Source organism: Balaenoptera borealis (genome assembly GCF_965194805.1).
Source record: "Balaenoptera borealis genome assembly, chromosome: 2".
NCBI classification, from domain to species: domain Eukaryota; kingdom Metazoa; phylum Chordata; class Mammalia; order Artiodactyla; family Balaenopteridae; genus Balaenoptera; species Balaenoptera borealis.
In genome coordinates this window covers 119,094,761-119,107,868 of record NC_138867.1, presented here as the reverse complement: position 1 = coordinate 119,107,868, position 13,108 = coordinate 119,094,761, and the positions used below count along the sequence as shown (strand labels likewise).

The following is a 13,108-nucleotide window of genomic DNA, read 5'->3' as shown; positions in this document are numbered from 1 at the left end:
ATGGTTGGGCATGGAAGCCAGGAAAACATAGACAACAAAGTAAGTCAAAATTAAAAGCAAGCAAGAGAAAAAAAGAAAGAAGCAGAGTAGGGTTTTACAATCCAAGTTATACTGTTGAATAGTTAACTATGCAAATTCTCCACCTTGAACATAAAAGTAATAGTAAAGAGGGGGCTAGGGGACTGTGGTAAAAGAAATCAAGCCATATAAATGCTTTAGCTGAAGTAAGCTATCAAGATACAAATAAGAATGAAATATTAAAACTCTGCCTTTTGGTCTAAAGACCAGTAACTGGGGAGAATGGCCTAAAGTAATAATTATACAGGACACCAGGACAGTGACTCAAAGACAATGGAACTGAATCAACTTCAGTTTTCGTTTTTTTTAATATTGCAGATGTCAATTTTATTTTTATTTATTATTTTTTTTGGCCGCGCCTCACGGCATATGGGATCTTAGTTCCCGGACCAGGGACTGAACCCATGCCCCCTGCAGTGGAAGCATGGAGTTTTAACCACTGGACCGTCAGGGGAGTCACTCAACTTCAATTTTTAAATGGTGTTTATTGGTTATTTTTGGTCAAGCAGTTCAATAACAAATTTGTAAGGACACATAGTATATTCCTTTTCAGAGAAATAAGATTAGTTTCCAAAGGCTGGTTTATTTTTTTCTTTTTTCTTTTTTTTAAAATTTCTTTTAGATTTTAAGTATACTACAGAATGCTAATGTGTTTTTATACAAACTTTCTTATGATGGGTTTACATCATATTATACCTGTAATCACACCAAATACTAAAAACTAATTTGGGCCCAATAAACAAAAGATGCTATGCAGAGAAAAAAGTACATAAAGGAATAATCTTTATTTCAATATATAATGATTTCCATTACAGTGGTAACAAGAGGTGCAACTATATGGAAGATATGGATTAGGTGATTTGTTCAAGGCTCTCTGCTTATTGAGTAGTTAAAATGATTTTGCATGTTAAATAGGAAGAATTTTAAAAAAAAACCTCTGGAATTAATGGACAATTTTTTATTTCATTTAATTTTTGATTTCCAAAAGGAACATTTTAAGTGGCTTATTTAAGAATACTAATCTAGTCCAAAGGTTTTTAATAATGGATTATTCAAAGTTATGCAATTATTACAAAGGTAGACAAGTTACATATCAATCCATAACCTTCTAAATATGATGGATATTCAGGGTTTTTTTTTACTGGAAATATCAAATATTTTTTCATTTTAAGTATTTTTAAAAAAAGAAAAAATAAAATTTCAAATAACTAAGTTTCAAATGAGAACATGTACATATATTTTGAGGATCTACCTGAAAATGCTCAAGTATACTAACAGTTCTGGTTGTGGATTTTTAAAAAGCGTTAAATAAGAAACTGTCTAGATTTCCTTTAAAACTAAGTTCTAAACTATACCTACTACACATGTAGAATGAAAAGCCTTAAAACCTCTCAGTTTCATCTCAGGAAACAATATAAGAAATCCAAATTGTTGTATTACATTTTTATAAAATTGTAATTAATATCCTAACTGATTCTACAGAATATTTTTAAAAATGAGAGACAACAACTTTTAAGCTCTTTAAAAAATATATAATAACAAAGCCTTAAATTGTGGCAAAAGTTAAGCTCTAAAAATCTAACAAAGCATGGCCCAGATCGTGTTTCAAAGGTTGACTTGTGCGTTCTTATTTAAAACCGAAGGTAAAAATAGTTCCCCCCAAAATGAAGGTTCTCAGCTAGCCCACGAAAACAAACAAACAAACAATTTAACTTAAAGAACTACCAAACCTAGACATCAAGAATACATCTATGGGATGCCAGAAATGGAATATATCTCCACTCCATGCAATGGGAGTGTAGTCTTCCAATTCCAAACCACTGGAGGAAATTACTACAGTCCTAAACAGATACTAGGAGGTGACAGAAAACAATGAAGGACAAGAAAGGTGCTACTGTCCTTTTAGGTCCAGCTAGCAAGAATTATCAGTCATTTTCTTCCTCAGGACTCAGGGACTGATCTGCCTGCTTTACTCACTTCTTGTTTTTGACTAGGTCTTTTGTTTCCTGCCTATGGCTTATAGTAAAGCCTGAAATTATTTATAGGTTTTAAATATCAAACTTACTATGCTTTTCTATACTTTCCACATTTTCTATAAAGAACAAGAATTGCTTTTACAATCAGGAAAATAACTAATATTAAAATTGAAATATCTCTCCACAGATAGCAAAAGCATAAAATAGGAATATATTTTTTAAAGTGAAAAATTAATATATGAAATAATTCAAAAGGAGAAAAAATGAAAAAGTTATGCACATGAAATTATTAAATCTAGCAGTATTTACAACAGTGAAAAATAAAAAGCAAGTCAAAAGTTCAATAATAAGTGAATGATTATGGCTCATCAACTTGATGGAATATTATGCACAAGTTATAAATATAGAGAATATGTAGCAATATGGAAAAGATTATGACAGAATACACATTCTGGAAAATAGAAAACAACTGTACTATACTATGATTATAATTACATGTATATATGAATGCAAAGATGGTTTGCAAAAGAGAAAAACAGTTACGTCAGAATAACAGTATTACCTTTGTACTTAAGATAAATATTTATCTGAGCCATTTTTTAATCTTATATTTTGAATGTAAAACAGTATGGTAAATTCAAATCTTTCAATCTGCTTATTTAATGAAATTCTTCTAAGGAATTTTAATCACAATTTACCTAATTCCAGAAGACTATAAAAATAAAAAACAACTATTTTGTTTTCTATTTTTAAATGCCCTTTGTTTTAAAGGGCATTTAAAAATATTTCATAACAAATTTTTAACTCTGTCAAAAATCACTAAGGTTTTGCTATACTTTAAAGTGCATTTAACAGATAATTCCTCTTTTCCTATTTAATATTTTTAGAAGAACTAGCAAATTAGTCAAGAAAGTGACTTAGCTATGGAAAAATGGAAGAAGGAAGAATTTTGATAAGAATTCAGAGGATAAGAGTATTAAACTTTGCTTATATTATCTAAGCTTTTATGCTCTACCCTGTTTATTCCAAGTGATGAAATGCTTCAATTCTTAATTTTTAGATGACCCAAAGCAACTTTAAAAAAAGGAATGAGATAAAGAAAGAAGGCAGAAGATTAAGATCTACTTAACATATCCGTCATAATTTTCAAACGAAAAAGGTACACCTCTTAGAAATTCTAACTGGCAGATCCTAATTAATAAGAATGAATGCTAGTCTTATCACTACAATATTTATTAGTAGTAGAAATGATGATAAATAAATAGCATAATTACACTATACACTTATTATAGTCTAATTATTTTCCAACAATGTTCTCAGGTATTTTGGGGGGAATGTCTGTTATTGGAAATGGTTTAAAAGACAATACTTGCACAGTTTTTTCTAAATAACTGAAATTAATAGAGTTGATTCTCTACAGCATTTATAACTATGCGTGTCTCACATAGATTTTTAATACATAAGGGAATTCTGGAAGAAACTCTAGAAAGCAGTTCAAAATACTCTCACAAAATAAAAATTAGTCAAAGCAAACATTTCAGCAAGAAGCATAAACCTTTAAGTGGGATATTATTTATAATTTCCCATAGTTGTAAGGATTATTACACATATGAACCTGCCATCTAATTTGAAACTTTGAAAAGCCAAAATAGAAGATATTAAAAGAACAGAAAAAGAATGAAATGCTGTAATAATGTTGTTAGGAAGATGACAGTAGCTTTATTTTAAATGTCTAACTAATTAGAAAAACAAAAGAAATCACTCAAAGTGATTTAACAGGTTATCCTATGCTACAAACATATCGTTGAATTTATATGTCTAATAAAGGAGCGTTAAAAAGGTTCAGGAATGTCAAATGGGACTGGGGTGAGAGGAAGAAAGAAACAAATGTTTTTACCTAGGAAAAGAAACAGTATGCCCTTTTAAAAACTATTTTCAAATACATTTAATAAATGCAACAACTAGAACAAGTAGCTAAACTTTTAAAAGTTATTTTATACAAAGCATGCAAACTATTGATCTTCTTTACTAGTGTTTTCTAAATGTTAAAAATAAATTGAGTATTAACATTCACACAAAAATATTTGAAATTAAAAATATCTTACTAAATCAGCCCCTGCTTGAAGTAAAACATCTGCAACATCCGTATGTCCATTTTCACAAGCGTAGGTTAAGGCTGTGTCTCCTGTTGCTGTTGTAGCATGAACGTTAGCACCTGACAAACAAAAAAATTACACATTTACTTTGTGAATTTTATAATTTGGTGAAACTCATAAACTCTAAATATGAAAATATCAGATTTTAAGAATCCTAATTTTCCTTTAAATGTTTTGGAAAAATGCTTTTAGCCACACAGAAAGGAACTATACCAAACGATTAAAAAATACAATAATCTGGACTTCCCTGGTGGCACAGTGGTTAAGAATCCGCCTGCCAATGCAGGGGACACGGGTTTGAGCCCTGGTCCAGGAAGATCCCACATGCCACAGAGCAACTAAGCCCATGAGTCACAACGACTGAGCCTGTGCTCCAGAGCCCGCGACCCACAACTACTGAGCCGCGTGCTGCAACTACTGAAGTCCGCGTGCCTAGAGCCTGTGCTCTGCAACGAGAGAAGCTACCGCAATGGGAAGCCCGCGCACAACAACAAAGAGTAGCCCCTGCTCTACGCGACCAGAGAAAAACCCACGCACAGGAACGAAGACCCAACACAGCCAAAATAAATAAATAAATAAATTTATTTTAAAAATAATAATAATAATCTGCCTATACATCCCCAGTAAGATATACCCTAAGAAATAAAAGGGCTGCTAAAGCAAAAAATATCAGTTTTCAGAAATCATATTGATGGTAGTTTTGGTTTCTATTCTATGGACATTGAGGTAAAAATCAAATGAGTAATCCTTTGGTGAGTGAAATTCGGGGCATGGCTGAGAGAAAACACAGATAAAAGATTGCTGAAGTTAAGTAAAACCGTATGGTTCTGAATTGGAAGTACTGACATGAATTCATGTTGTATTATTATCTGTAAGAAAAATATTTCCTCACTCTGACCAACTAAAAAGGCCTAGAGACAATGAAAGACCAAGCTGAAATAGCATCTCTAGCTAAGAAGTACCATATCCTACTAAATGAAATTAGGGCTTCTTAAAGAAATAATTGGTTCCAAGACTGGGGGAGAATCTGTATAAGATGGGCCTGAAACACCTAGCAATATCAAAAAGCAAGGAAACAGAGACTATAATGAGGTCACACCAAAAGGATTTAGGAGCTAAACTTATTGACCAAAGATAGTGAAATTGTCCCATCTTTCAGCAATTTTTACATAAAAAAGAATGAGGACTATGATAGAGTAAAAGCCACCATGTATGTTTAAATCTAGAAGTTCAAAATGATGTTCAAATCAAAAACAAAAAAACCACTTCGGGCTTCCCTGGTGGCACAGTGGTTGAGAATCTGCCTGCCAATGCAGGGGACACGGGTTCGAGCCCTGGTCTGGGAAGATCCCACACGCCACGGAGCAACTGGGCCCATGAGCCACAACTACTAAGCCTGCGCGTCTGGAGCCTGTGCTCCGCAACAAGAGAGGCCGTGACAGTGAGAGGCCCACGCACCGCGATGAAGAGTGGCCCCCGCTCGCCGCAGCTGGAGAGGGCCCTCGCACAGAAATGAAGACCCAACACACCCAAAAATAAAAAAAAAAAAAAAAAACCACTTCATTGGTCACCAGTGAAGGATACTAGGGGTCCACCTCATTATTTGGGGTGATGGGGGGAGAGGAAAGGGGGAGAAAAATCAAACATTTATACTACTGGTCCTATATGATTTATACCTAAGAGTAACCAAATAGTTGATGAAGGGAAGTTTCTCTTTATAGACATATTCCTGCTAATAAACAAGGAAGGAATAATAGAATTTAGAATATTACCACTTTGTAACCCCTAACAAATTAATGGATCTAAGCAATGATCATCAATATCTAATAATCAAAAAGAGAGACAATCAGACATTTACTACCTCCTGAAGAAAGTACACAAATACTACCTATGAAGTAGTCTTAAAAACAAAACAGAACAAAACAAACATACATCATACCTGAATTCAATCAAGTCTCTAGATCTAAGTACTACTTATAGGAAATCCAAGGGACAGAAAAACAAGTTAACTGAAATCGTGGAGGTGCAATTAGCAAAATCCATACTCTGGGAAGCCTAAAGGATAAACATTTCATGTCTTCAACCAAAACTTGCAAGGGAAAAAAGAAAAGAAAGATGATGAAGGGCCCATAAATTAAAGAGACTTAAGAGATGTATTGATCAAGAGTTACTGTATGAATCTTATTTGAATCCTAATTCAAAAAAGTCATTAAACGCACACATACACATTTATAAGACTATCAGGAAAATATGAAAACTGCTTGGATATTTAATGACACCAAGGAATTATTATTTTAAAAATTTAGGTAAGAAAATGGTACTGTGGTTACTTTTTTAAAAGACTGTCTTTTAGAGATACATACTGAAATATTTATTGATAATTTATAAAAACAAATTTATTTTCAAATTTAAAAAATTTAAATGTTAATTTTAAAATGTTTTTATAACTATGTGTGGAGACGGATATTAACTAGACTTATTCTGGTGGTGATTTCACAATATACACAAATATCAAATCATTATTTTGTACACCTGAAACTAATATAATGTTGTATGTCAATTATCTCTCAATAAAAAAAATTTAATGTTTAATTATTTTTAATAAATATTATATAAAAATAAGTGGGGGATATAGAGGGAGTATAGATGAAATGAGATTCTTAAAGCTGGGTGATGGGTTCTTAGGATTCATCATATTTTCTAAATGTTTGAAAAAAATGCCGTAACAAAAGGTTTTTGAATTTTTTTAAAAAATTGTATAGGCAATGTATTAAAAGACCTGTTGGATTCTTCTTTAGCACTACACTATATAAGAAGAAATGCATGTAAATAAATCACACTCTAATCTGGAAAAAAATTGTTTTAGGTAGTGATCACATAAAAAGTGATTCTCAGGCCCCCGAGACAGTTCCAGAAACTACCTACTTCAAATTAGCAAAAGTAGCTAAATATGAGAATCAGTGGTGACGCAATAGAAAAAACAATGTCAGCAGTTCTAAGTTTGAATATTGGCCCTGTCACTTATTAGCTTGATTTGCTTATGGAACATGACTGTACATCAGTTTCTATAAGATGTGTGTAATATTTACTATACCAGTGGCCAGTGGTAATTAATAGAGTTAACACATGAGTTGAGCAGAATGTCTGGTGATTTCTTAGTTAACGTTATTTATTCCTTCTTTTAAAAGCCCCTTAACAATATCTTGACACTTAGAGGGATGTGGGGAGAATGAAGACTGATAAGCACCGGTAAAGAAAGAGTCCTGAATGGGGACACAGACAGTTACAGAAAATAATGTGGGAAAAATGACTGAATAATGCACATACATTTACTAACTACAGCAAATAATAGTATTTGAGTCAAGGAAGAGGTCAGCCTGTATGGCTGGTTTGTGCATTGGTTCAAAATCTAAATAATCAGCCAAACCATTAATGATCTGGATTAAGAAATTATTGCAATAATAATTCAAAGGAATAATTGATGCTGGGCTATAATCAAATTAATATTAACAGTAAAGGATAAATAAAGTTTTGCTAAATATTTTATTTTCCTTTATGTATTAATTTCTTTATATGTCAAATTTTAAACAACTTATTAGATATGGATAAAAAATTTTATACTATTTCTAAGGGATATATAAAGGTTTACATCTGGATCAATTTTTTCTGATATATCCTTAACTTGCTCTATATAAAACTACAAATATTCTATGTAAAAAAACTTACTTCTTACCACTGGTTAACAATATATAAAGCACAAATTATTTTAAAACTAAATACTTCTGGGACTTCCCTGGTGGTCCAGTGGTTAAGAATCCACCTTCCGCGGGGACGTGGGTTCGATCCCTGGTCGGGGAACTAAGATGCCACATGCCACGGGGCAACTAAGCCCACGTGCTCTAGAGCCCGTGTGCCACACTGGAGAGCCCATGTGCCGCAACTACTGGGCCCACACGCTCTGGAGCCCACGCGCCACAACTAGAGAGAAGCCTGCATGCCACAACGAAGAGCCCGCACCACAACAAAGATCCCTCACGCTGCAATGAAGAGCCCGCATGCCACAACTAAGACCCAATGCAGCCAAATAAATTAATATTTAAAAACAAATAAACAAAAAAACCCAAAAAACTAAATACTTCTGCCAAAAAAAAGGTTCCCACTTGTTCGTTCATTCTTTCTTATATTTTTTGAGAAGTCAGAAATGTCAAGAAATGAACAGGCTTAAGGGTATCAAATTATAACCTCTATGTCACCCCCACCTCCTCTTATTAACAGACACTAGGAGGAACTAACTTCTCCCCTCAAAAGCCACAAACATTCAATGGAAAGAGGTCAACAGAAAGCCTTATAGTCACCAAGCAAACATTAATAACCTAAGAAACCTTTTAAAAAAATGACATTTTTGGAGATTTAAAAGCCTAAGAAGAGAGTTAAATTATGGAGCTGTCTTTCAACTTTTGTAGAAAGCTGAAAAAGTTATGGTTAATTGTTAAAGTTATGAAAGCAATATAAAAGTCTTTTTCTAAAAGGTGTTTTTAAAGCCACATACCGGCAGCCAGTAAATATTTAACCAATTCCAGGTGTCCCTCCTGAGAAGCCTCCATCAGAGGTGTGGAGCAGCCAAGTTCTATGTCAGCCCCTGCCTTAATCAGGAAGTCTGCAACTTCAGAAAATCCTCCACAGCAAGCCAATGTCAGAGCAGTTTCTTGGGTTTCTTCTGTCTGAGCATTTATATTTGCTCCTGAGGAAAGCATGAAAATAGATAAAACTAGTTACAAAAGACTTACAATAAAGTGTTCTGATTTGTGATAATTATCTTTTCTCTGCTTCTGGGGTTCTTTCCAGGGTGTTGATAATTTATTTTATCATCAATGCAAAAAATATCTTAGTTGTAGTAAACTTCAGGGATACTGACACAAAAAACCAAAGGAAATGGATTTTTTAATTAAAGAAGTAAAACTATTTTACCTTGTGCTAAGAGTAGTGCCACCATCTCTTCATGTCCTTCCCGAGCAGCTTCCATCAAGGGAGTGTATCCTTCATCATTAACTTCCTCAAGATTTGCGCCCCTTTCAATAAGTAGAGCTGCCAGTTCAACGTGTCCTCCACAGGCAGCTAGCGTTAACGGAGACTCAAATGAATCTGCAGGCATATTCACTTGAGCACCACTATCCAAAAGCAAACGTGCCACCTCTACATGTCCATCCTGCAGATTTTCAGAAGTAAAACAAGAAGAAAGGAATTTTTGTTTTGTTTTGATATTTTTTAAGTGGGAGAAGAAAAGCAAGAGATTGAGGAAAGACAAGAGGAAAAAAAAGGAGAGGCAGCTTAGAGGCATATATATTACCATGACCATCTGAACAATTTTTGAAATCTGTCTTACCAAAAGTCCATTAAAATTATTTTACCTTACTTTTGAGCAAGCCCAAAATTTTCCACAAGAATCAGACTTGTGAGATACGGTTACAACTCCAAATAATTTTGAATTTCCACATTCTTTGAAGTTCAAAAAATTGTTAAATCCATAGTCAACAGTAACTCAAAATAAAATAATTACTGTTTATACTACAGCCAAGGTCAAATATAGCTATAGCCTCAAACTTAGGTGTCATGTTTAAGTGTAGAAACTGTGTTAGATCTATTTAAGAAAAAAAGATTTGGCAAAAAATAACAACAAATTTTGTGAAGTCATTACCACTTGGGATTATGTCACCAAGGTAAATCCCTGTGGACTGATACTACCCTATATTTTTTCTCATCACTAACTTGTTGTAATGAGGCAAAGAATTTTACAAAGATGTAAAAATAAGTCGTATTCACTTGTAAATAATTTTACCATGAGCCCATGTGCATAGACAGTAAGGCAATTAACAATAAAATATTCTCATAGAGCATATCCATTCTATCCCTCTATCATCATACATTTCTTTAGTTTCAAATTCTCTGCTTCAAAATTTTATGTAACTCCTTAACTCCTGTTGTGCATATAAAGACAAATGGTATTGTTCTTTATTTCAAAAATGACCCAAATATTGCTAATGAAAAGTAAAGACTGAGTACAAAAATAAGGTTCTATATGGTTGGGCAATTCTTTTACTAAAGAATTAATTAAAGAAACCTTAATTAAATATTAGGTTTCAGTATCCATCTAGAGTTTCATTATACTTAACTAAATGACTAACTTAGCTGTAACCACTTCTGACATGATGTCAAAAACAAATGACTTTACATTAAAATTTTAGTTTTACTAATACTTCAAATATATGTAAGATAAAATATATTTTAACCAAATTCCTGTATTGAGTTACTTGGTGTTTGATATACAAATCTAATTGAAAAGAAAATAAGGGTTTATGAATGCCCACAGATCAGGGAACTATTATTGCGCCCAGCTTCTCTAGGCTCCCAAGAAACTGTTTTGCTTGAATTTACTTTAATTTTTGAAGAGTCTTTATATATACTCTAACATATCTTGAGTACAGACCTTAGAGAGGAATTGTACTAAGCACTTTTTTTATGTTAATGAACAATATTATTTCTAAAAAAGGAAAAAAGAATAACAAAATAAGAAATTAAAAAAAGAATAATCTACTCTTAAAGGCCTAATATCATTATTAGAATTTTTTTTTAACTCTAAGACTTTAGTCTTAGCCTTTGAGCAGTAGCTGGGATTGGACTTACTCTCTATCATAAACAACTATAAAAACTGAGGAAAAAAGAAAACAACTGGAGGCACTGGACAGTAACCAAGCTAGGGCTAGGGTTATGATAACTTAAAGAAGGGAGCATTTGAGATGTTCCCTTTTTTTTTTTTATAAAATATATTTTTATTTTTTTAACATCTTTATTGGAGTATAATTGCTTTACAATGGTGCACCAGTTTCTGCTTTATAACAAAGTGAATCAGCTATACTTATACTTATATCCCCATATCTCCTCCCTCTTGCATCTCCCTCCCACCCTCCCTATCCCACCCCTCTATGTGGTCACAAAGCACTGAGCTGATCTCCCTGTACTATGCGGCTGCTTCCCACTAGCTATCTATTTTACATTTGGTAGTATATATAAGTCCATGACACTCTCTCACTTCGTCCCAGCTTACCCTTCCCCCTCCCCGTGTCCTCAAGTCCATTCTCTACGTCTGCATCTTTATTCCTGTCCTGCCCTTAGGTTCTTCAGAACAATTTTTTTTTTTTTTAGATTCCATATATATGTGTTAGCATATGGTATTTGTTTTTCTCTTTCTGACTTACTTCACTCTGTATGACAGACTCTAGGTCCATCTACCTCACTACAAATAACTCAATTTTGTTTCTTTTTATGGCTGAGTAATATTCCATTGTATATATGTGCCACATCTTCTTTATCCATTCATCTGTCAATGGACACTTAGGTTGCTTCCATGTCCTGACTATTGTAAATAGAGCTGCAATGAACACTGTGGTACATGACTCTTTTTGAATTATGGTTTTCTCGGGGTATATGCCCAGTAGTAGGATTGCTGGGTCATATGGTAGTTCTATTTTTAGTTTTTTAAGGAACCTCCATACTGTTCTCCATAGTGGCTGTATCAATTTACATTCCCACCAACAGTGCAAGAGGGTTCCCTTTTCTCCACACCCTCTCCACCATTTACTGTTTGTAGATTTTTTGATGATGGCCATTCTGACTGGTGTGAGGTGATACCTCATTGTAGTTTTGATTTGCATTTCTCTAATCATTAGTGATGTTGAGCATCCTTTCATGTGTTTGTTGGCAATCTGTATATCTTCTTTGGAGAAATGTTTATTTAGGCCTTCTGCCCATTTTTGGATTGGGTTGTTTGTTTTTTTGATATTGAGCTGCATGAGCTGCTTGTAAATTTTGGAGATTAATCCTTTGTCAGTTGCTTCATTTGCAAATATTTTCTCCCATTCTGAGGGTTGTCTTTTTGTCTTGTTTATGGTTTCCTTTGCTGTGCAAAAGCTTTTAAGTTTCATTAGGTCCCATTTGTTTATTTTTATTTCCATTTCTCTAGGAGGTGGGTCAAAAAGGATCTTGCTGTGATTTATGTCATAGAATGTTCTGCCTACGTTTTCCTCTAAGAGTTTGATAGTGTCTGGCCTTACACTTAGGTCTTTAATCCATTTTGAGTTTATTTTTGTGTATGGTGTTAGGAAGTGTTCTAATTTCATTCTTTTACATGTAGCTGCCCAGTTTTCCCAGCAACACTTATTGAAGAGGCTGTCTTTTCTCCATTGTATATTCTTGCTTCCTTTATCAAAGATAAGGTGACGATATGTGTGTGGGTTTACCTCTGGGCTTTCTATCCTGGTCCATTGATCTATATTTCTGTTTTTGTGCCAGTACCATACTGTCTTGATTACTGTAGCTTTGTAGTATAGTCTGAAGTCAGGGAGCCTGATTCCTCCATCCATTTTTCTTTCTCAGGATTGCTTTGGCTATTCGGGGTCTTTTGTGTTTCCATACAAATTGTGAAATTTTTTGTTCTAGTTCTGTGAAAGATGCCATTGGTAGTTTGATAGGGATTGCATTGAATCTGTAGATTGCTTTGGGTAGTATAGTCATTTTCACAATGTTGATTCTTCCAATCCAAGAACATGGTATATCTCTCCATCTGTTTGTATCATCTTTAATTTCTTTCATCAGTGTCTTATAGTTTTCTGCATACAGGTCTTTTGTCTCCTTAGGTAGGTTTATTCCTAGGTATTTTATTCTTTTTGTTGCAATGGCAAATGGGAGTGTTTCCTTAAATTCTCTTTCAGATTTTTCATCATTAGTGTATAGGAATGCAAGAGAGATTTTTGTGCATTAATTTTGTATCCTGCTACTTTACCAAATTCATTCATTAGCTCTAGTAGTTTTCTGGTAGAGTCTTTAGGATTCTCTATGTATAGT

General features: G+C 33.6%; 1 protein-coding gene across 6 annotated transcripts in view; it reads right to left on the bottom strand.

Annotated features, from left to right (window-relative positions):
* LOC309622637 (ankyrin repeat and KH domain-containing protein 1) overlaps nucleotides 1–13,108 on the bottom strand; it is a gene marked incomplete at its 3' end in the record, with an annotated part of 115,657 nt that overhangs the window by 61,203 nt on the left and 41,346 nt on the right. For 5 of the 6 annotated variants that reach the window (XM_082378610.1, XM_082378611.1, XM_082378612.1 and 2 more), the window contains exons 8-10: nucleotides 9,179–9,416; nucleotides 8,760–8,951; nucleotides 4,160–4,269 (exon numbers count right to left, since the gene is read on the bottom strand). In XM_082378610.1, the coding sequence (XP_082234736.1) occupies nucleotides 4,160–4,269; nucleotides 8,760–8,951; nucleotides 9,179–9,416 (540 nt within the window). The remainder of the gene's footprint in view (nucleotides 1–4,159; nucleotides 4,270–8,759; nucleotides 8,952–9,178; nucleotides 9,417–13,108) is intronic. The other variant, XM_082378615.1, reaches the window with a different exon arrangement.